At 37.4% G+C, this 25,599-nt stretch overlaps 2 protein-coding genes, 2 non-coding genes and 1 pseudogene across 4 annotated transcripts; 3 read left to right on the plus strand and 2 right to left on the minus strand.

Annotated features, from left to right (window-relative positions):
* The first annotated feature begins 5,570 nt into the window (after nucleotides 1-5,570).
* LOC121800002 (O-fucosyltransferase 35-like) lies at nucleotides 5,571-10,126 on the plus strand. Its single transcript, XM_042199543.1, has 9 exons — nucleotides 5,571-6,232; nucleotides 7,443-7,610; nucleotides 7,707-7,779; nucleotides 7,881-7,951; nucleotides 8,043-8,131; nucleotides 8,355-8,487; nucleotides 8,704-8,939; nucleotides 9,083-9,559; nucleotides 9,646-10,126. The coding sequence occupies exons 1-9, from the start codon at nucleotides 5,732-5,734 to the stop codon at nucleotides 9,845-9,847; spliced, it is 1,950 nt and encodes a 649-aa protein (XP_042055477.1). The 5' UTR covers nucleotides 5,571-5,731; the 3' UTR covers nucleotides 9,848-10,126.
* Nucleotides 10,127-11,093: 967 nt separating this feature from the next.
* On the minus strand, nucleotides 11,094-13,479 carry LOC121800321 (MOB kinase activator-like 1A). The gene is made up of 7 exons (XM_042199896.1): nucleotides 13,454-13,479; nucleotides 12,823-12,871; nucleotides 12,637-12,745; nucleotides 12,021-12,114; nucleotides 11,508-11,641; nucleotides 11,264-11,427; nucleotides 11,094-11,165 (listed from the first exon to the last, which is right to left on the minus strand). Exons 1-7 carry the CDS (start codon nucleotides 13,477-13,479, stop codon nucleotides 11,094-11,096), a joined length of 648 nt encoding a protein of 215 aa, XP_042055830.1.
* Nucleotides 13,480-18,147: 4,668 nt separating this feature from the next.
* On the minus strand, nucleotides 18,148-18,954 carry LOC121799271 (annotated as a pseudogene).
* A 1,889-nt stretch (nucleotides 18,955-20,843) lies between these two features.
* On the plus strand, nucleotides 20,844-20,948 carry LOC121801658. Its single transcript, XR_006050603.1, has one exon. It is a non-coding gene; the product is annotated as a small nucleolar RNA Z107/R87 (small nucleolar RNA).
* Nucleotides 20,949-21,033: 85 nt separating this feature from the next.
* On the plus strand, nucleotides 21,034-21,130 carry LOC121801708. Its single transcript, XR_006050645.1, has one exon. It is a non-coding gene; the product is annotated as a small nucleolar RNA R30/Z108 (small nucleolar RNA).
* Nucleotides 21,131-25,599: the final 4,469 nt, after the last annotated feature.

Consider the following 25,599-nt stretch of genomic DNA (forward strand, 5'->3'; position numbering starts at 1 on the left):
ATCGATTATATAAATTAATGTTATCCATTTAGAACATTTTTTATGATGAGTATAGTCACTTTTTCTCTCTCACCCGATGGTTCAGTCCAAGGTATCGTCTTTCTCTTTATACCATTATTTCCTTCATTAATTGACCATAAATTCTGAAATCGAAGAGAAGCAATCGGTCTAAGCAATCCCATAAAAATATGGGCATTGAACATGACACGAGATTTAAGATAAAATTGGTAAAGTAAGAGAGAAGAAAAATTGCATGATAAAGTAAGAGAGATGAGGAGAATGATAGTTAAAGTAGAGTCAGTGGATAGTGAGACATATATTATTTAAATGATATAACTTTCTAAAAATGGAATACACATATTTTTGTGGGACAAACGAAAATGGAAAGTGCACATATTTTTATGAAACGGATGTAGGATTAAATTAAGTAATATGTGAATTAAATGGAGTGGGCTCCGTTTAACGCGTAATTAATGTGGAAGAGCATCACATTGCACACACTTATTCTCATTGGAGGATGTATATATGGATTCACACTAAATAATTGAATTAAAACATGGATACATACAAAATTAAGATGTCAATGTCATATTATATGATGTTAGTGTAAGGAAATGATAATATTTTCTCATATTCGTGTGACCCGTTATCATAATATTATTATTTTTAATTCTTAATTAGTTTATTAGTTATAGTTTATTTTAATACGTAGTAGTCTTTAAATTTAGAAAAGTTAGACTTGTGAGACTATTACGTTGGGAACGGTTCCGGTGGGATTTTTTTTTGGGAACTTTTAGAATTGAAAACATAATAATTCTCTTATACTCACTACATTAATATCAGCCAGATTTTACAAAACTTATCCGTTCCTGATATTGAATGAAGAACTGATATTTATGAATCAACGAACAGATATTGAGTACAAAATCGATACGTGTTATAATGTCAACTGATATTCATGTATGCAAACTGATTATTTTTATATTCTGGCTTTAAGACATATATTTATTATGTTATGTGAAACTAAGATTTTTATTGCGTTGACGAATAAATTGCTATCATATTTGTGTCATGTCCTGCATAAATTGTGTATCGATTTTTTTTAATATATATTGTTTAGGTTCAGGTTCGGATCTACGCGAATAACAATCTGATAGTAAGGATTTGTGAGGCCTAAATCCTAATCAATGTTACACGATATATTGTGTTACTCCACATGATTTAATCACGCAACCGAATATATCGATAATTTTGTATTATGCTCATGAATTGAAATCACCAAAACATACTCTTGGTCTAATGGTAAATGAATTAGTCATCTTGCATCAAATTAATCATGGTCCCTACATTTGCTATACGGTGTTAAACATATTGAGGTTTTTTTAAAATTTATATAATATGGTCCTTAGAGCATCCGCAACGGCGGGCGTCCGCCATTAGGCGAGCGACCGGTGGACGCGGACGTCGCTTGCGGACACCGGAGTTCCACGGATTTCAGACGATGTCCGTCGGGACGTCCGTCGTGACGTCCGCCATTGCGGGTCCCGACGGGCGTCCCGATTTTTTTATTTTTAAAAAACTCTATATATACGACTCGTTGAACTTCATTTCATTCACACCAGTTGTTTTAACGAGCATCCACAGTGGGGCGGATGATGCGTCGTCCTCGCCCGACGCTTAGTCCGCGGACGATAGGGCATCGTCCGCGTTATCGTCCGCTCACCGTGGGCGACGCGGACGATGGCGCGGACGATGCAACACATTTTATTTTTATTTTTTTAAATTTTAAAATTCGAAAATATTATTATATATATACCCCTGACTTCACTTTTCATTTGTAACTTTTTGATTCGCATTTGAAAACATTTAAATTAAATAACAAAACAATAGTAAAATACTTAGGGCGCGCTTTAGGGCGCCCTGAAGAGCAAGAGGATAAAATGCTGACGTAGCGGCTTTAGGGCGCGCCTTAGAGCGCCCCATCGAGGATGGCCTTGCTCATGAATTGAAATCACCAAAACATACTCGTGGTCTAATGGTAAATGAATTAGTCATCTTGCATCAAATTAATCATGGTCCCTACATTTGCTATACGGTGTTAAACATATTGGGGTTTTTTTTTAAATTATATAATATGGTCCTTAGAGCATCTGCAGCGGCGGGCGTCCCGGCCGACGTCCGCCATTCCGCAATGGCGGACGTCACAACGGACGTCCCGGCGGACGTTGTCGGAAATCCGTGGAACTCCGGTGTCCGCAAGCGACGTCCGCCATTAGGCGAGCGACCGGCGGACGTCGCTTGCGGACACCGGAGTTCCACGGATTTCCGACAACGTCCGCCGGGACGTCCGCCATTGCGGGTCCCGACGGACGTCCCGATTTTTATTTAAAAAAAAAACTCTATATAAACGGCTCGTTGAACTTCATTTCATTCACACCACTTGTTTTAACAAGTTTCTCTCTCTATACTTTCATTTCTTTTGAAGATCAATGGAGCACCACGATAGTGATTCCCCCACCACGAGCTAGTCACAAACGTCAACGTTTCCCGTTAGAGTTGGGGGAAACTCCGGTGGAAGTGCACCGATGTCCGGGATGATGCTCGGAATGACGCCGATGATGCCCCAACTCCAAATGCCGGGGATGATGCAGGGGTACTACAATATGTACCCCCTTGGTGTGCAGGGATGGGTGGGAGGATGCCCCAAATGCCCGGGGTGAGTGCCGCAATGACGAGGATGATGCCCCAAAAACCCGGGATGATGCAGGGCATGCCTGCCGCTGCGAGGGGGGGGGAGTAGGCAGGGGGGTCCCCCAATAACCTGGGGACAATGTCTATCGCCCCTACATAGATTTATTGTAGAGTGATTTCCCCCAGAGTACTCCTCTGGAGACTCAGTTCACCTGCATCGAGACTTTCTCTTTTGAGGAGTTGAGACTATCTCCAGCCAGGGAGTCTTCCACTGAGATGCAATCGGCGGCAGGGAGGACGCGGAAGCAGGGGAGAGGGAAGGGCAAGGGCACTACCTCGTCCTCGCGTGCGGGGAACGAGGGTGGGGCGGGGGCCGAGGGAGTGAGAGAGGAAGCCGACGGGAGAAAGAGGACATCTGGAGCATAGGGGAGTGCATCGCGCTGGCGAAGGCCTGGGTCGGTGTAGTCGAGGATCCCTACATCGGGGGTAACCAGCACATCGACAGAATGTGGTGGCGCATTAGCCAAAGCTACCTCCAATTCAAACCGCCAGGTGGGAAGCCTCACGATGGAGAGCAATGCCGGAAACAATGGGAGCAGCTGAGGAGGCAGCTCAGCCGATTTGCCGGCATCTACTAAAACAACCTCCGCACGGCATCAAGTGCATGTCCACCGATGATGTGAAGCTTCTGTCTCACCAGCAATACCCCGATAATGAATTGGGTTTCGGGGAATTCAAATATTGGGAGGTCTATCTTGTGGTAAAAAATTCCACCAAGTTTAGTGCGGGTGTTGAAGCTGGCTGGCCGAAGCGGACGAAGATCAACGTCTCCGGGGAGTACAGCAGCAGTATCGGTTTCCACGAACTCCCTGACGCCGAGGCAGAGTTCCCGACCCCTCAATCGTCTTCCCGCCGCCGTCGCCCGGTTGGGCAAAAGACCACGATACAGATGGCTAGGGAAAGCTCCAGCGAGTCCCACGAGGTCCAATCGGAATCTCCGTCCCTGGTCACTCCCGAGCTCAACAATCTCGTCCGTGTGCAGCTAACGCAGAGCATGCTCGACACCAAGGACAAGTGGCATGCATCGACTGATCTCTTATACAAGATCATGTTGAAGGATACCATCGACACTATGAGATGCGATTTGGGGATGACACCCCTGCCCGAAAGTGGCGTCGGGACTGGAGGCGGGGACGCTCTTACATTTGACATTGTCATTTTGACAATCTCTCGACCAGTTATAGTTGCCATTACATGAAAAAGCCAAGTTTATTAGTCAACAATTTTATTTTTGCCGGAAATTGTACTAATAAATTACGTAGTAAAGTAAACCCCCCATATTTGAGACTAATTAAGTTCATGCATTAACGGATAGTGTAATAAAAATACTAATAATTGGCACATATCTAGTTTTTCTACACCATCTAAAATAGTTGAACTCATAATTCATAAAGTCGTGATATCAGGCGGAAACTTATGGAGTATAAAATTGTAAAATTAAATGTCCAAAACTCTATTTTTCATGGAATTTGTAATAATAATTATTATTGTTTTGATAATATTAAGGACTAGGCGGATATAAGTTGAAATCATAATACTACAAATGTATCAACGACAACGAGCATAAGGGTGTAAGATAGTATGAATTTTAGACCCCACACGCTAAATTTAAGAAACTTTAAAATTTATTAGTCACCCAAAAAATGGAAAAGTTTAAAAATATAATGGATCTAAAAATAAATGTAGCCCATAATTTGCCATGGCATTGGCATAAGTGAACAAGACGATTAACAAGTTGCCATGAATATAATAATATCAATATGACTATGGATTGCCGAATGTTGAGCAAAACAATTACAATTCTTTATTTATCATTTTAGTAGTATGAAATAATAGTGAGATATAATCGTAAGATTAGTCCGAGAACAAAAAGTACAATTACAAGATTGAACTGGTACTAGTCTAGTTATTATTGTTTAATCGACAAAGTTATTACATAAATTAATAAGTATGTAAAATTAACATTTTATGCTCTAATTTTCAATGATCAAAATCAAACACCACAACCAAAATAACTTATTCAATTTAAAAAAATCATAGCAAACACTATTAAAAAAACACCCCCAAACTTCCGACAAACGGTATAAAAAACGATGACTATTAAATTTTTGACGAACACCACCAAAACCCAACCCGCCACCACATGAACACTCCAAACATTTTTTCAAACAGTATCGAGCAAATCACACACCACCAACGATAACAACACAAAAAAAAATGAAAATTGATGGAAATAAAAGAAAAAAACAAACAAAACTCTCCAAACCAATCGATGTAAATGAGCATCAATGAACCAAATTCAAACAGTAATCGGTCAAACTCGACACTACCAACGCGAAATAGATAAGAGAGATTCAAAGAGGAAAAAAGAGTAGAAACTAAATCAATCTCACTAAAACAATGGAAGTAGAATCACCTATCAGCAGTGGATTTTGCTATTATGGAGGCAAATCATCACCAAAAAAAAAATTGATCAAGATTCAAACTTGCCATGACAACCAAACAAGTGTGATAAATCGTGGACTAATATAGACAATCAAATAACATGTTATACTCAAAATTAAATTATCCCGAGATTAAATCTGACTCTGAATTACCCATAATTAATATGGTCGCATAAAGACCAATTACTCATACTCCGATTAATCATATTTTGCATTATCCTAAAATTAAATATTGTATTATATCTATTCAATTAATGAGCATTCATAAAAATGTAAAAAATAAAAAGACTAATACTCGAATAATGAAAATGTTAGCCACACTAATCTTACAAAATTAGCTTCAACATAGGCCTTATGTCTTTAAACATAACTAATTTACGATTTTCCTTTACAATTCAACGAAAAATGAATCAATTTGAACAGAAGAGCGAGTTACAGTGACCCCATCTTGATCGATCTACCTCATTGGATCAATCCACTTTCCTCACAATCCTCGATTTCGCCTTCCCATGCCGATGTGATGCGCCCGCCGCGAAATGGGCCACCAGCATAACAGCCACCACCACCACCACCACCACCACACGGCCAGCGATGGCGGCGGCGGAGGCCTCTCCCAGCGCGTCAACAGCCCCCGATTCTCCGGCCCAATGACCCGCCGCGCCCACTCCTTCAAGCGAAACAACGCCAATAATACTAACAACAATAGCAGTGTTAACAGCAGCTCATCGCAGAGCAACAATCAGAGCAATCAGCATGAGGTCATTGACCTCAATCTCAACTCCCCCAGATCTGAATCGCCGGTTTCCGCCGAAGCAGCAGCGCACGTCAGCTCCGCGGCGCAGAGGGTGCATCTGAGGAGGAAGATTTCGTCGCTGAGCGTCGATTTGGGGGGGTTCGGTATCGAATTGAAGGGGAAGAGGAAGCTGGGGCAGTGGATGTTCCTCATGTTTTGCGGGATGTGTTTGTTTCTCGGCGTTTTCAAGATTTGCGCCACGGGATGGTTTGGATCCGCCATTGATAGGCTTGGAAGCAGTCAGGTTGATTGATTTTTTTTATATAGTGGAACTAAAATCAACTTGTTCTTTGTTGTTTTTTCGGTGGCATTTTGTGGTTTGATGATGTTTTTTGTTGTTGTTAGTTTTCTTTACCATTGCTTGTGGTTACTTTATAGGCATATTGGTTTATGTTTGCTCGATTTGGGTAAACTAGAAAGGATGCATCTAAATTCGTAGCTTTCGGGTTGTGCTTGTTTTGCTTTTACTCTGATGATGCATCACTGAAAGTGTTACTTGATTTGGGTAAACTAGGAAGGATGCATCAAGATTCGTAGCTTTCGGGTTGTGCTAGTGTGGTTTTTTTACTTTGATGATGTATCACTGAATATGTAGTTCTAACTGAATGGTTAAAAGTTGTCATTCTACTTGCAAAAGGTGAGAGAAAGTGGAAATGATTGGCTTTCCGGGTGATGAGTCATTCCTGTGCGTAAACGGAATATGGATACATAAATGGGTGATGAGGAAGAGATGTGTTATTTCTCCATTGCCTCCTCGGGATGCAATTTCCTTCTGTCTTTGCTATGTAATAATGTGGGTGGTTTCTTACAGCTGAGCAGAATCGTCGGTGTTGTTTATGCTTTTGATAAATGTGTGGTAATTGTTTGGAAACATATTCGATAATCCGGTTTGTTGGAATTTTGGGAAGTTAAGATGATTTGTAGCTGAGAAGGTAGCTGAAATCAAGTTGCAGTTATCACAAACAATGAAGTATTGATGCGTCCTTTTTTTATAGTCGATATTAACTTTCACGCCTTCAACTATTTTTTAGTATAGTTCAAAGATAAACACTAATAGTTAATGAGTTTGTCTTAACGGTGATCACAGCAATTTGATTCCGGAAACTGCTGAAATTATATTCAGATTATTTTGTCTTAATTTTATTAATTTTTATGTCTTACTTAGTTAACAAAATGCACATGAACATTTGTTCCCTCTTTGGAGCGGCATACTTTTCTTGTGAATCCCATACATAAATTTTATTTTTTCTGCTAGAGTACCATATTCATGAATACAATTTCGATTGATGTGATGCTCTCCTGTAAAGGAAATTGTATGTGCGGCTATTCTTTTTACCCGCATTACTTTGTGCTTTCTTTCATTTTTTTGTGTCGTCACGCATCTTCTTACCTCACTGCCATACTTATGTTGGTAAATCATGCCGCCTAATGATCCTTTTCTGTAACTCTACCAGGACATTTATGACTCCATGACAAGTCATTTTAGTAAACATGATGAAGGATCTCACGCATTTAGCTATGTGAATAAGGAAAATGATCATGGGAGGACCGAAGTTGAAGTCAAACAAACTGTAACAATGATGGCTTCAGGCGTAGTTAGTGGTCATGATAGATTGACTGAGGTAAGTTTAAAGCTCTATATGTCTCTTTTCATTTAGGGATCGATACAAAGGAATTAAGCAGATTTGCGTTCTTTCTAATGTGATTGCGTTTTCCAGCATTCAGAGATATGGTCTGATCCCAATAGTGAGAATTTTACTCGATGCCTTGATCGACCAAAAAGTCACAAAAGTAAGTCACTGTATCCATTGTTACTGATCTTTTACGTGCCCCCTTTCCCACTGTCATCTGTTTCACTCGATTTCATACTTGGCATTTTATTTCTTGGGCAGAGCTGGATTCCAAAACGAATGGCTACCTCCTGATAAATGCAAATGGCGGCCTAAACCAGATGAGATTTGGGGTCTGGTTGTTATGAATTTTCATGATTTCATGTGTCCCTTTAAAAGATTCTGTTCCCTTTAATCTGATGAACATATAATTTTATAGTGCAGATCTGTGATATGGTTGCTGTTGCTAAAATATTGAAGGCCACACTCGTCCTTCCAGCTCTTGATCACTCTTCATATTGGGCCGACGAGAGGTGATCTTTTTTTTCCCCATCGATGATGCACTAATAAGAGCCCTGTACTCCATTCTAGAAAAATATTTATGTGCTTGTAAGACATTTTTGCGTTGCAGAAAGTATAATTTTTACGCGTTATGCAATAATGAATGCAATCAATACTCTTCGGAAAAAATGCTTTCGTTCATTCTGACTTCGTAGCTATATAATTCTGAAATTTCTTTTTTGTTGTGGTGTCCAGTGGTTTCAAAGATCTTTTTGACTGGCAATACTTCATCGAGTCACTACAAGGTGATGTCCATGTAGTTGACACATTGCCACCGGAATATGCTGGAGTTGAGCCTTTCTCGAAAACTCCAATATCTTGGTCAAAGGTATGAAACTGTAGTATCGTTGTCTGCAATGAAAGCCTGAAGTGTGACTGCATTTTCGTGAGTTCGATTTTCTTTATACCATTGGAGGATGATCATCTGCCAATCTAAACACCGCTGCATTTTTCTGATTCTTCGGCTGTTTTCTGCATTTAATAAGTCGATTCGTGATGGAATATTGCAGATTTGAAATCCTCTTTTTGATTTCTCTAAAAACAGGTTAGCTACTATAAATCAGAGGTCCTTCCACTCTTGAAGCAGAATAAAGTGATATACTTCACTCATAGTGATTCCCGGCTAGCGAACAACGGAGTCCCCCCTTCCATCCAGAAGCTAAGATGCCATGTGAATTACAGAGCACTAAAGTATTCGGCTCCAATTGAGGATCTGGGGAAAATTTTGGTATCGAGAATGCGACAAGATGACAACAGCCCGTATCTTGCACTCCATTTGAGGTTTTATCTGGCTTTCCGAATTAAGAGTGTGCCTTTGGTCGTCCTTTGCGTAGTATATGCATTTTCGATTTAGGGCTATTAGTATGCGAGTCGTTTTCCAACTGCTGGATTTGAATTTGATCTTTGAGTTGATTTTGTTGCAGATATGAGAAAGACATGCTTGCTTTTACTGGATGCAGCCATAACTTGACCAGTGAAGAAGACGAAGAACTTCGCCAGATGCGGAACGAGGTCAGCCATTGGAAGGAGAAAGACATTGATGGTGCCGAAAGAAGAATGCTCGGTGGCTGCCCCATGACTCCAAGGGAGACCGCCCTCTTGCTTAAGGCGCTAGGCTTCCCATCGAGCACCAGGATCTACCTGGTGGCCGGTGAAGCTTTTGGCAACGGGAGCATGCAATATCTCAACGAAAACTTCCCCAATATCTTTTCCCACTCGTCTCTCGCATCAGAGGAAGAGCTAAACCCATTCAGGAATCACCAGAACATGCTGGCTGGTCTGGACTACGCTGTTGCTCTTGAGAGTGACGTCTTCGTTTACACTTATGATGGGAATATGGCCAAGGCGGTGCAAGGTCATAGACGCTTCGAAGGTTTCAAGAAGACTATTAATCCAGACAGGTATCTTCGAAATCCATCATCGCTCAAACTATATCCGTATCTGTAGTAAATCCCTTCACAACTCACCTATCGCTCGTCTCTATCAGGATGAGTTTCGTTAAACTGGTTGACAAGTTGGATGAAGGGAGCATTACTTGGAAGAAGTTCAAGTCCAAAGTGAAGAAGCTTCACGAGGATCGAACTGGCGGGCCGTATATGAGGGAGCCGGGCGAGTTCCCGAAGCTTGAAGAAAGTTTTTATGCAAACCCTCTCCCTGGCTGCATCTGTGAGAGAAAGCCCTCGACTTAGAAGAAGCTCGAACTGGCCAAGATTTTGCTGCTCGGAAAAGGGTTCGGCCACGGAGGCAATTCAAGTTTTTGGAATCAAGAATTGGTGGATTGATTCTCTAAAGGGTTGGTGCAGGTTGGTCAAGTATACTAATTGAGTTTATGTGACCAACAGCATTTAATTGATTGGAAACTTTGCACTGATTCTTAGATGCAATACTTGCAACATATTTCTTGTACTATTATGTGGGAATAGGATGTTATAAATTACACAAAATGAGTATAATTTTATTTTAGATTATGTTACTCTCTTTTGTATTTCTTGGATCAAACACTTGAGCAATATATTGTGATATAATCAAGGCAAGTTATTGTCTTTTTTTACAGAACACAAATGTATATTTTCATTTTCAAGGTAATTATTGTTAAATATTTTATATGATAATTCCTAGCAAGGGTGACCGGACCACCACAAAATTGATTAATTCAATTGAATTAAATTGAAATATTGAATCAAATTTACTTTTTTCTTCTTCAAATTTTGATTAATTGAGTTACAATTTGATTTCAAAACAGAGCTAAACAAAAAAAAAAACGATTTGTATATCATATTTATTTTACTAAATAATTTAATAGTAATTCTAATATTAATTTCTTGAATTCAAACTCTAACACGTTTGATCTTCATATTTTTCTATAAATGGGGTGAAAAAAATAGAATGATAGCCTGATAGGAGTACTTTTTAGTAGTTAAAGTCGCATCATAAATAATGATTAAAAAACAATTCGTCCTAATTTTTTCATTTCTCATTTTTCTCAGCTCTTTATTGGTTCGTTTTATTTTCAATTCTAGACATTATTCAAGATTAACTTATCCCGAGATTGAATTTTTCAAATGTTACCTACATTAAGTAGGTGAGAGAGCAATACTCATAAGACACATGACTTATGCTATGTGACATTAACTTTGGTTGTTTTTTTTTTTAAAATATAAATTTGATTGAAAACTTTGATTCGTTTATTTTTTTTTCAAAGAAAAGATATAAATTCGATTCGGTTCGTTTCTAAATAAAAAACTAATGCTAGCACCTATGAAGGATAATTGTTATCTACCTTCTCAAGGCAAGTATAAGTAACAAACAAACACCAGTTTCTTCTGTAAAATCTCAGATTCAAGTCACCATAATGTAAAATTTGGTGATAATAGAAAGTGCTGTAAAAAGTTAAAACTAAGTTTGAAAATTAGTTGGAAATGACCTCAACTGATTCTACTTGTGCAAAATAGACTCAACAATATCATCAAGAGCTGCAAGCTCTGCCTTCTCAATCAATCCAAACTCCTGCATCACATCCAAACCACACAACAACTTGGTCGAGTCAGAAGAGCTAAACGAGACGACTAGCTAGTCGAGAAGATGCAACAACGTATAAACCTTACCGATGTAAAGAGCACAAAATGCTTGAAGCAAGTGTTGAGATGAGCTTCTTCTTTCAGACTCACAATCCTCTGGAAATGTGAGTGGTAGATGTGTGCGTACACACGAAACAGCCTCTTCAGTATTGTCTTCACGAAATCACGAAAGTTGCGCGGGAATGGGTTTCCTGCAGCAAAGAGACAATGCCTCAGCACGACTTTGATCAGAGCAAGAGACGTGTATTAGTACAGAAAGCCGAGCACTCACCTAGCTTTTGAGGGAAAATGGACTCATCGTTGAACTGAGCTTCGATCCAATCCATTAAATACTCAACGTATTGCTGAGCAGAAACCGTCTTAGGCTTCTTTATAGTGACTCCATCGGCCCATCTGTACTCATACCTGTAGAGAAACGAAAACAGCGTATGCAGTCATTGCCAATATATTTCAATACCTTATACCGATGAGAAACTGAAGAACTCTAAGATGATTTGACAGATCTTTCTAAACATGAAAACAAAGAAATAGAATCGAATACTCGGATAGTGAAGTTATATACTAAAACTAAACACTATAACATATTAATGTGCACAAGTTTCATTGAGAATGAAACAATCTATAAAAGGCAAAAATATCAGATTATAAAAGAAGAGTTATTCGTCAGATTTTGAGATTCAAACAAATAGAGAGATTCCTCTTATTCAAGCACCACGTGTCGTGAAATGAAGCCTCTATGCGACACATTTATTCATAATAACATCTAAGTAAAGAAGCGACATACTTTGGCCCTGCAGTCATTGTTGGACAAGTTGCCGGTGTGCAGAATTCAGTTAAAGTGCTATAGAGAACATTCACCTGGTTGAAGAAGTCGAGAGCTGCACAAAGCGACAAAACAAGTGGTCGGAATCAGTTACAACGAAGATCATCTTTGTCGTTTATACATAAATACCGTTACCATAATAAACAGCAAGTGTATATTTATAACAATAGGTTCTGTCGTTTATACACAAGTACCGTTACCACAATAACACAGCAAGTGTAGATTTATAGCTATAGGTTCTCAAAGCAAGATAACGATAACATGATCCAGTATCGTTACTAATCACACACTCGATTTGCTCGTGCCAAGACAACTATAAAATAACAAATTCGAACAAAATCCATTTTCTCTTGCATTAGCCTTCTTAAAGAATTCACATTGGATTGATTCTTTCACATGCCTTTTTTCATTAGGATTTAGCAACTATTTCCACTTTTCTTCTTTCACTTTCCTTTTCCACTAATCCAAACTAGTTATTCTACTTCCGAAGCTTTGGAGACTCAATGAGACGACGACAGATTCGTCAATACAGAAGTAGAAAAGAATCAAATACTATTAAAGCAAGATCATATCTTACTATTTACTGCCCACCACTCGTTGACATCCTCGCCCGGGGGCAGCCTCACAGCTTCCTTCAAGTTCCCGCTGCCCAAAGTCGAATCAATATGCCTCTTAAGGTGCAGACTCTACACGTTTTCATCAAATAAAAACCTCAATCAACATTCCCAACTTGTTCAAATCAAGCAAATGATGAATGAACTACCTTGATTCCAGAAGTCGAACCTTTTTTGGCGCGAAAAGTCTTCTGGTTTCTACACACATGTAAACTTATATCACCATTCAAATCCACTAATGTAGAAAGAGATCATAAAATTTAATCTAGAAAGAAATCATAACACCATCCTCTTCAAATTTAACTCAAATCAATATTTCTCTGCAAAGTCTAAATTCACTAATCATAACACCATCATCTTCAAATTTAACTTCAATCAAGATTTCTGCAATTAATTCATTCAAATTCAGTAAGGTGGAAATAACTCATAACATCGCCTCTTCAAATCTAACTACAACCAAGATTTTCTGCAAAATCTATCAGAGCAATCTACATTGACTTAAATTCATCAAATTGATGCAAAACAACTTAATTATTCCACTAAGATGAATTTAATACTTTAAAAATATCAACTTTTTATTGGCAAAGATATATAAATGCACTAAATCATCAATAAAAAAAGATTACAGCTGTAGCAAGAAGTAAACATCAATAAATCATCCACATTTACTAAATCATAACACAAAATGTATACAATCAAGAATCAAACTAGACATGAACATGCATGCAACACAAATTCAATCAAACTGCAAAAAATAAGTGAAAAAAGAGAAGTAATTGCCTGGTGCCAAGGCCAAAGAAACTCATGATTAGTCAGAAATTGATGAGAATTGAATAGTTGGGAGTGATAAAGAGAGGGTTTTATTTGAAAAAAGGTTTTGCATGTTTTCTTATCTGGATATATATACACACATGAAGAGGGGTGGGTCTTCTCTTCTCTTCTCTTCTTTCTCTCTCTCTGAATAAAGACATGGCCAGATAAGTGTGGATGCATCAGCAGTGGGTAGAAGAGGACAACTGCTTTGGTAGATTCTCTGACTACATAAGTCTTCTGCCCAGGAATCCAAATCTAACATCAGGTTTTTCTCACAATGGAGTAGTATTATTTTTGAATTTTTATTTTTATATAGGATGGAATTTTAATTTTTTTTCTTTTATTGTTCTATTTCATATAGCTTTCTATTTGTTTTGAATTTAATGTTGTGACTTTTGTTATAATAAATATGGATATTAATAGGTGTCGTTGAAAGAAAATCCGGAACTAGTTGAAAGCCAAAAAGAAAAAAAATATAGTAAAATTAGATTGTTATCAAAATCTTTATAATTTCAACTACGGTACTGCCTAAATCTTAGTAATTTTATTTTATCCTGATTTTTAGTAATTTTATCTCAATCTATGAAATTTATCGAATCTATTTGAATTTTTTTTCATCTTATCAACTCTGGTTTATTTCTCACTTTTTTTTAGGTTATACTATTGAATTTAGAAAGTAGGAGTAATGTTTAAATGCGCGTGTTGAAGTTCACTTAGATTTGTAAATCGTATCTAGAAAAAGATTTTTTTGATTAAGATATATACGTATTGTTATCATTTATAAATGATTATTTTATTGTCAAATTTGCAGATACAAATTATAATTTTTTTTAAAGGACTACTTGTATTTGTTAATTATTTCAACAGTTAATTTTAATTAAGAAATCTATTTAAATTAGTATAAATTTAATATATTTGCCTCAAGTAATTTATTTAACATATTTAATTAAATGAAAATAGCAGGTGTCCAAAATGCGATCGATAACTCAAATAAAACCGACTGAAACTTAATTTTTCTTGCTGAAAGAGATAGTTTTCCTCGAATCGATTTACAGTTGATTTGTTTTACTATGAGTATTATTTTGCCGTAATTTCCATTCTATTCTATTATTAATTTTCCTTTGATCGTAATAAATCAAATGTACAAGTTGTGATTATAACTGCAACTCTATTAACATTAAACAAATGCTGGAAAATTCTCTCATGCCTTCGATTTCATTGTTGGATGCGTGAGAAATGGCTGATTGGTTTAGGAGTTAGGACTCGGTGTCAGTACAATTTCAGTTCCATATATTAGTGATAAAGACGACATAAAATGACTTTCCAAACAACTATATTTTAGTCTCGACTTCATCTCGCCCAATAAATTGAGTTGGTCTAAATTGGAGAATATTATTAAAGTTGTGTCATTGGTTCTAAATTACTAATGACCCCAAACGTTGGGTATTAAATTATAACAAATCCATAAAAAGTTTTATAAGAGCATCCACAGTGCTGCGGACGATAGCCCGCCCGATACAAGTTTTATAAGAGCATCCACAGTGCGGCTGACGATAGTCCGCCCGATGCATCGGGCGGGCTATCGTCCGCCACTGTAGCCATGCGGACAATGCCCGATGCATCGTCCGCGCCCTATACATCGTCCGCGGACGATGGCGTCGGAACACGCATCGTCCGCGGTATCGTCCGCCCCACTGCGGGTCACGCGGACGATACCGCGGATTTTCCTTTTTTTTGAATTTTTTATCTATTTAAACCCCCATTTCTCCTCCATTTCCCACACCAATAATTCTCTCTCATCTCTCACTTTCCCCACACACCAATCTTTCACTCCCAATCTTTCTCACTGAAAAAAATGAGACCCGGCGACGATTGGAGTACCTCGGAACTCGGGCCTTGACTCGGGCCTTATTCGATTGCGTTCATGAGGTTGCGGCGGAATGCTTGACCGAGATGGAGCGCGAAGCGGCGGAGCAGGCCCAGGCGGTGCAGATCCCACGCCCGATTCGACGTAGGGCGTTTGTCCGCCGCGAGCACGACGTAACTCACCAACGTCTGTTCGCAGACTATTTTGACGAGCAACCACGGTGGGCCCCGACGGTTTTTCACCGCCGTTTTAGAATGCGGCGAGATCTTTTTCTCAGCTTTGTCCAAACGTTGGAGGCATGTGATGAATACTTCCAGTATCGGGAAGATGGCATCGGCAGACCCGGATTTACGCCGTTGCAGAAGTGCACGGTTGTGCTCCGGCAGTTGGCCTACGGCACCACGACGGACATGTTCGACGAGTACCTTCACGTCGGGGAGACAACTGGCCGCGAGTGCCTGAAGAATTTTTGTAGAGGAGCTGTGGAGGCTTATAGCAACACCTATTTGCGAAAGCCGACTGCTGAGGATTGCCAGGCCCTGATGAAGATGCACGAGACGGCGCAAGACTTTCCTGGAATGCTAGGGAGCATCGATTGTATGCACTGGGAGTGGAAGAATTGCCCGACGGCGTGGAGATGCCAATTTACCAGTGGATACAAGGGCAGCTACCCTACGATGATCCTCGAAGCCGTCGCTGACCATCGACTCTGGATCTGGCATGCTTACTTCGGTGTAGCGGGGTCGAACAACGACGTCAACGTCCTCAACTCTTCCAACCTCTTCACCGAGCAATGCAATGGCAACGGCTCAGCCATCAACTTCACTGCCAACGGACGCCAATATCATATGGGGTACTACTTGGCCGATGGCATATACCCGAGGTGGCCTGTTTTTTTGAAGACGATCAGCTGCCCAATGGGCGAGAAGAGAGTTTTATTCGTGCAAAAGCAGGAGGCTGCGCGAAAGGATGTGGAGCGGGCATTTGGTGTGCTCCAAGTGCGGTGGGCAATAGTGAAGGGTCCGGCGCGGTTCTGGTACAAAGACGTCATCGCCGATGTCATGTATGCGCGCATCATCTTGCATAACATGATAGTCGAACACGAAGGTGGAAGAGTCACCGATTGGGTCGATGATGAAGGTGAATCTAGCTCCAGCACGGCGGCCCCGCCCCACGTTCGAGGATTACCGATGGGCTTCAATGAGGTTCTGTCTAGACAGGCCTCAATGCGCAACCAACAAGACCATGCTCGGCTCATGAACGACATGATTGAAGAAGTTTGGAACCGTAACCGCCGTTGAGAATTTGTAGTATTTTTATTTCGTAGTGTAATGTTTGAATTTTAATGAAATGAAGTTTTTTTTTCAAATTTTGTAGTGTTTTAAATATTCAAATAAATAAATGCTTAGAGCGAACTATAGGGCGGCCTATAGGGCATCCCACTGCAGGTGGAAGGACAAGAGGATGAAATGCTGATGTGGCAGAGCATAGGGCGCCCTATGGGGCGGACTATAGGACGCCCCATTGTGGATGCCCTAAAGGGAAGCAAAGAGATATTATATATGGGACAATATCATGTCACACTCACACTATCTATGTAATAAGATTTTCTCATGTTACATGGACAGGGTCTCAAATTATTACAAAAACTGCCATGAAGATGACTTGACAACAACTAGATTCATTAAAACCACCATTAAAAACCTATTTTTTCCATTCTTCAATGGCATACTACCCTACATATTTTAGTGAAACGTAAAATATAATATATACACACAATGACTGATCTAGGTAGGGTCGGGTGTCGACCGATCCCACCGCCGATTCATGATTATCCAAAAACTCTATTAAATTTGGCATTCAGACATGCCGATAGCTATAAGAGCCACACTACTTCTGCCTATGGACTCGAACGACACTCTTCACTATATTCGATCTTGCAAGTTTAGTTACCTAGATCTGATGGTACTGCACACATGCACAAAATAAGACAACTAAAAAGATTAATTGGACAGGTCGGGCTTGATTTGGGATGGGCCTTATATAATTAGCCACAACTACTTTAGGAAATTAATTAATAGTCTTAATTTGACTTTTGTTTGCTTCAGAAAATTTTTGTGACAGACAGCACTTCTGCTACCGACAATGTGCATACATACATATATATTTCTTAGATGTGTCGAACCAACCCAAATTTTATTTGGGCCAAATCAAACTAAACCAATAGCACAAATTTATTAGTTAGACACTTTCAATATATAGCCCATCAAGTTTATTTATGTTGGGTGCTCTCACCAGAATAAAATAAAGCCCATCAAATATTTTATTTTTGAATTGAGATTTAATTCGAACTGGTGGTCCCATAATTTTTTCCTTAATTTGTGGAAAAAGAAAAACTACACCTTTCTTTCCTAAAGTGTGTATAATAAATTAAGCATTCACTGTTGAAATATATTTGTATTCCTTACATTTTAAAAGAAGCCATATGTAATTTAGTAATTATAGCTAGGATAATGATACTAATTACCGTTGTATACTACTGTGTAGTACTCTTTTGTCTCTTAAAAATAGATTATTTTTTTTCAATTTGGTAAGCTCGTAAAATATTCATTTATCTATTGATAAACACAACTTATCTATTATCCTCAATATATCAGATTAATTCACTTTTCTATCTTTCTTATTACTTTAAGATTAATATAAAGAAACCTTACTTAGGGAGCTCGGAAGTTTATTAGGTTACGCGTGAAATGTGTAATCTACAGACGAAAAACATGAAACGATAAAATTGTGATGGAAAAATTAAAACTATGATAAACAAATGAACATATAACTGATCACAAAACGAAAACAACACTCAAATTTCAAAAGGCAATGCAGAAGAAAGTGACAAACCCTAACAACAATTCACTCAATTGGTCCCACCAAGGCACCAAGCACACCTTTCAGCTTCTTAATCTGCGCCACGTCGAGGAACGTCGTCTTCGCAACGATCTCGGTAGGCAGGTCGTTCTGAAAGAGGGCGAAATCCGTGGTCTGGAGGCCAGGGTTCTGCGTCCCGAAGCTCACAAACGCGACGGCGTTGCCCTTCCCGGAGTTGAACTGGAAGTGGAGCAGGCCGCAGGGAACACCATGACGTCGCCCTTGTTGAGGGTTTTGCGGTAGACGGCGTTGTCGAAGGAGGAGATGAAGCCGGCGGTGATGGTGCCCTGGGTCACCAGGAGGAGCTCGGACCCGGCCGGGTGGGTGTGGAGGGGGATCACGCCGCCCGGGTCGAGGTCGAGGCGGGCGATGGAGATGTCGAGGCAGGGGTGACGGCGGCGCTGATGATGTTGGTGGTGTTTCCGGGGGAGGCTATGGCGCTGGAGGCGAAGTCCTTCTCGGTGACGGACTTCTTGCAGGGGTAGCCGGAGGGGGTCGCGGGGAGGGTCAGGTAAGGTCCGCCACGCAGAAGTCCTGGACCAGGGCTTCTGAGGTGGCGGCCGCGAGGACGAGGTGTTGGAGGTGCATTGTGGCTTTTCTTTTCTTTCTTGTTGTTTTGGTGGAGTGTGGGAGGTTTGGGAGGTGGATGGGGTGTTTATAGGTGTTGAAACTCAATAGGGAAAAGGTATTCTTATTCATCGTATCATGAACACAGATCATACAAGGTTATATAAGCTATGATATTTACAAATAAGGTAAACCTAAATTAACATTATTGCTATGTTCTATTTATGGTCCAATATTCTTCCAAATAATCTCCCTTGATTTGTGGTGATCCCATGTGATCTTCTAACAATAGGGTTTTTGGGGGGTTTAGATAGAATGTGTGGAGATGGATTCCTATTGGATGAGAGAGAGGGGAGAGTGGAGATATTTTGTTACGGTAAATTGCCGTAAAAATCATGAATTTGAGCCAAATTCTAATGTTAACAATTTTCTCAATTTGGGTGGAATGATACCTAATGTGACATTTGAAAAGTTTAAAGATGAAACATTATCAATGAATTTTATCATTTTTCTCAACACACGTAGCAATAACTCAACTACATATCATCAACCGAAACATATGTGCATCAAATCAATAATGTATTAGGAAATCGAATTAATTTGTCATTGAGAATTGAGAAAAATGATAAAATTCATGTTTTCATAGTTGCGAGATAAACAAGAATTTTAATTAAGTTCATGAATTTTCAGACAATTTGCCCATTTCCAATTTGATCCATAAACTTTATATTTTGACTTGGTGTATAAACTTTATATCGATTGCTTTACACAAAGGATGTGAAACAAGTTTCTCAGGAATAATTTTATTGGACAAGAAACTGAGAAAGAGAGGGGCAAAGAGAAGATATTTAGCCATGCAGCTGGTGATTGCTATGCAGTAAGGGAGAAGAAGACAAGAGGGCTGTGATGCATGTGATTTTCACAACAAAACAAAAACCCTCTTTTGCTACGTGTGATTTAAAAAATCAGCAACTTTTCCCATGGAAAATTCAACATTTATTTCTAGAGGTTTCATTACTGCATTTTGGAATGTTCCCTGTCTGGTGAATGGAGATGACGATGATGAATAAAATTAGTTGGTAAGACGTTTCATCTTCATACCTCAGATTTTAAAGTCAATGTAGAATATAACAAAGAAAGCAGTTGATCTCAACAGTATTAAGTGTTCCGTATATTATATCACAATCAAATTGTACAATGACAATTTTGGAAGTAAATTAAAGTTAGAAATGTATATATACACCCATATTGCTGACATCATATCTCTTCTTGTTGAACAGAAAAATGAAATATTCAAATTATACTACGATCAAATTAATAAATACTCTATTGTCCATGAAATAAAGTCTCAAATAATTTCTCTCTCTCTTTCTCTTTCTTACATTTAAACCTATAAATAAATACTTGGAATTTTTTTATCATCTACGAAGTGAAGATATGAGAATTGAAAAGGTGTATATGATAGGGACAATTTTGTTTTGGTAAGGTAAATAATCATAAAGGCAATGTGTGGAGCTTATTGCTTCCCTATCTTCTATGGCATCTCAGATTTATAGTATACAATACAAAGATAAAAAGTTTCTGTTTATGGAAGTTTATGTATGTCTCTATGTATCATGTACTATTATTGGAAGCTTTCATTTGTTGAAAGACCAAAATTGGTATGAAGGGGAGTATGATATATATATATGCATAGTTGATTTTATTCTTCAATACCCATTAAGGTTAGGCCCAAAGCATAAAATAACAAAGGCTTAAAGTTGTTCCAAAATTTGGTTTATTATACTCAAATGGGCTCTTCGATCAGTTACTACTATATCTGAATTATTTGGGCTTGAAGCCCAACAAATAAGAAACGAAACCCTAGATCATCCCTATATATACCTGCAAATTCATTCACCATTTCTTAAATTGAATCAGTCACTGCTCTCTATTTAGCTCTTCTAGTCTTCATAATTCATATGCTATCAATTTTCGATATTTTACCTCGTAAAATAGTGAAATCGCTGTGATGACTCGGAAATTCAAGCTCAACAGACCGGATTGCTGGTCTCCCTCTACAGAGATGTTGCTAGCATGTCGATAATCCCGCTGAACTCAGCGATTCTCTCCTTTTTCCACTTAAAATCCATTTCATTTTTCAGTTTTTGCGTGTTTATGTTTTTCAATCATTTCGATTTGTTTTGGTGGATTTGTTTACTGTGAGGATACAAAGCTCCCTCTTCTGAAATTATTTGAGGACGCTTGCCGGCAGAATCGAACCAATTTTAATCGCCACCACTGAGTAAACGAATCCATTTCTGATTTCATATTCTATTTTCAATTTTAAATTTTGTATCCTTAAACTTGTTGAATTCATTTCGTTTTGATGATTATGATGAAGCAAAATTTAATTTCCAACACTTGGACCGACAGAGAGGAGATCTCATCTCATCTCTAGTGATGCACTAAATTTGCTACTGAATCGTCTGTCATTTAAGAGGATGAAATGTTTTGCTCGAATTTTGGATTGGGTGTATTTTCCAAAATTGAAATTATAATGAAAATTAATTTTTGGGATCATTAGTCGAGACTTAAAAACGCGAAATATGCATTAAATAATTATACAAAAATTCGAGTACCTGATTCATTTTTGAATAATTTGTTGAATTATTCCAATTCATATTACTAAAGCATAACTTTCTTAATATATTCATATGTGATTATGAATGTTAAATTATCTAGTAAACCTTGATTAGGGAATAATAATCAGCTCGAATAAACCTAATACAATTTGATCTCTTCGGATTATCGAGTCAGCTATAGGTTTGTTTTTTATTTTTAAGGTTATTATTAATGATCTCCAATATTAAAAATATCGCTGGCATCATAAGTAAATTAGGGGCATTTGCCTCTATATTAAATACCATTCTACTCTTTATTTATTTATTTTTTTACTACTGATTAATCAACATTTTCCCTATATTAATACAAATCTTAATTCATAACTAAAATGATTTATTTAGTAGTAGAACAAATTAATAGTTTGTATACTTATTGCGCCATTTGAGGGATAATTACACCATACATGCAAAATGGTTTACAAAATGGTTTATCAATGTTTCAAATTAATACAAAAAGTTTTAAATTAGCATGGTAAATGCAAAAAGTTTTATTAAGGTTTTTAATCAGTACATTCTGTTAAACTCTTTAACACCGTTAATTTGATTAACTCTAAATCATCCAACATATCATTAGAATTGTAGTAAATGAAATAGAGTTTACCTTCAAGAAGATGAACATTAACTTAGCTTTTCTCTCCTAATTGCTTCAAAAAAATCAGATAGCTTCTTTCTGTGAAAAACAGGTAAATCGTCTACTTTTAGGATATGAATGGCTCAAGTGGTTTACATTTCTGAATGTTTATTAATTGTGGAATTTAGATTCGTAGATTTGATTCATAGAGTATTCCAACTAAAATTTTTAGTCTTGGTTTAAGAATTTTTAAGAATCGGATTCAAAATTTTGATTCGTAGTTTTACCGGTTTTTAAGAACTAGTGTTACCTAGGGGTGGGTCGATACGATATATCGTATTGAAAACGTTGTATCGTATATCGTATCGAAAGTTTCGATATATCGAACTTTCGATATGGAGGATATCTATATCGTTATCGTATCGATATTTCGATATATCGTACCGAAATTCGATATATCGAAAATATTGATATATATCGTATATTTGATATAAACGATATATTGTACCGAAATTCGATATATTGTACCGAAATTCGATATATATCGTATATTCGATATAAAACGATATATCGAAAATATCGATATATATCGTATATTCGATATAAAACGATATATCGCGATATAAGGAATTCATATCGTTATCGTATCGAAAACTTACGATACAGTATCGTTTCGTATCGAAAATTACGATATATCAAAAATCCGATATTTTTTCGATATTTTTCAATACGATACGAGCGATATATCATTTTTTCGATATTTTCCCCCAGCCCTAGTGTTACCACCCGTGTTATGCACGAACCAAATGATTTTCAAAAAATAAGAAAATATATTTAAAATGAATTAAATCAAAATAAAGATTATATAGAAAAAATGTAAAAAAATTATTGCAAATCAAGAATAGAAACTATTTAAATATTTTATTTATCAAATTATAAAGATTTAAGAAACATACTTCTATTTCTACATCTATCAATCCACTGTAATGAAAGTATATGAGGGAAAGAAATAGAAATTATATAGGATATACAAATAAAAGATTGAGAATACTATATACCAAAGCAAATAAATAAAATTATTTGAAAAAAATAAATAGTTCGTTATAAATTCGATCAACAAAACATAGAATTCAAACATCTTCTCAACAAAATCATTACAAAATGAGACTAATAATTTATACATTTTGAAAGACTTCTTTGTAAACAACATTAAGAGTAGAATCACTTCTACTGTCATTTTCATCCTCAAAAACTAAAATCTTCAAACCTTCACGACTTGTGACTCTAGATATAGCAACATAAAGTTGTCCATGACTGAAGACCTTTTTTTCAAAAATAATCTAACACGGGACAGAGATTGAGCTTGACTTTTGTTAATGGTAATTGCATATGACACAGCCAATGAAAATTGGCGTCGTTGGAATATGATGTAAACCTTGGACCAGATGGTATTAAGATATTTGAGGCATCAACACTTCATGGCCACCATCCAACCCAAGAACTTGCATCGATAATATAAAAAAAATCTAAATCGAAACAAAAATTAATACAATTGTAATTTGTAAAAAGACACAAACGTTAATTAAACAACTTCCAAATAATGAATAGTTCATAAGTTTAAGAGACCAAAAATACAGTACATTTTAATAAGTATACAAACAAAACTTAGAAGCAAAACTATGAACAATAAATTCATAAGTTTTGAAACACTTTTTTTAATAAACAACATTAACAATAGAATTACCGCTGCTACTAACTAAAATCTCAAAACCTTCACGACTTGTGACTCTTGATACAACAATATAGAGTTGTCCATAACTGAAGACAGGTTTTCTCAGAAACAGTTTAACATGAGAAAGCATTTGAAATTGACTCTTATTAATCGTCACTGCATACAACACAGTCAAAGGAATCTGCCACCATTGAAAATATAATATTAAATAAGTTAAACATTGAAATAAAAGTGATAAAGGGCAAAAATACCTCACCTTGAATCAAATTCGACAAATCCAAATTACTTTCACTCAAATTACACGAACTATGTTACTTAACAACGTCTCCATTTATAATTAGGAGACTCTCAACAAATCCACCCACATCAGCTAACAAAATAAAAACTTAATGTTAATAGAATAGAAGTAAATTACAAATAATTATATTAATTATATTTAAATAATAGAAATAAATCAAAAATAAGGAAAATTAGAAATTTACTAAGCAATTATAGTGGACAAAATTGTGTCACCAAAGAATATAATTTTTTAGATATAATAATAGAAATAAATCGAAAATAGAGAAAATTAGAAATTTACAAAGTAATTATAGTGGACAAAATTACGTCACTAAAGAATATAATTTTTTAGATATAACATTAATGGGCTGCAAATAAAATGAAAATTTGGCCCAATCTACACTTATATTAATACAGGCCTCCAAATTTCTTTGCTCCATTAAAATGACCCAAATCAAATAAATGTAAGCCCAATGAATAGATAATTTAAATTAGTTCAATAAAAAATTAAATGAAATCTGATTAACTTATAACCTAGACTATTTCTCTTAATTAAATCTGATAATTAAATTACATTAGGAATAATTAAATATAAAATAGACCATATAAATACCAAATTCTCTCATTTGGTGCGCCTCCCACCAACAAAACCCTAATCTCTCTGCCTTCACCAAATGTTCGAATCGGCGACGCGATGACTCCTCACCACTCTCAGTCATCGCCGACGCGATATGGGACACGATGGGTAAGGTGGCGAAATGGTGGATGAGTCAGCGAGCAACACCGTTTCGATTTGGTCAAACCCTAGCACTCTATCTGCTCCATCCTACTCCGAAATGACAACAGCTAGCCGACAACTCCATCCTACTCCAAAACGGTGAGGACACTACCACTTGGATAACATAACCTCCATTCCAAACCATGAATACAACAAACACACCTATTAAATTTCTACAAACCCTGCCAAAATCGGAAAAATAACATCCACCGCTGGAACCGGGCGAAAAAGGTAACGCTCCAAGCGGCCTCCGTGACTCTGTCGTCTCCTCCTGCGAAGGCCGATTCGCCCCTTTGGCTTTTAAATTTCCGAATTGGCTAATTCAAAACCCTCATCGAACCCGCCGCCTAGCTCCTCCTTACACCGTCTGCCTTCTTCGCCATCTCCAAGATTCCAACAGCAAGAAGATGTTTTCAAAAACTTTTTGCCGCCACTGGCCAACAAGCATCAGGTAATGGATGCTCCATCTCTATATCTTGTCCGGTCAATCCCACACTAAGTTTATGCAATCAGATTTTCGTCGATGAATACTGATTTCGCAGATTGGTGAATGAATTTTTTTGATGGTGATTTTTTCATTTACGCACTAGTGTTTCTTTGTAATTGGTATTTATAATGAACCAACACTTCCTTGGAAAGTCATTTTGGACATTGTTTTTGCTAATTTTTAAAACAATTTTGAACCGTTTTAGTGGCTTGACACTTCTTTTGACATTGGTTTTGCAAATTTTTAA

The sequence above is a fragment of the Salvia splendens genome, chromosome 4 (genome assembly GCF_004379255.2).
Source record: "Salvia splendens isolate huo1 chromosome 4, SspV2, whole genome shotgun sequence".
NCBI lineage: Eukaryota > Viridiplantae > Streptophyta > Magnoliopsida > Lamiales > Lamiaceae > Salvia > Salvia splendens.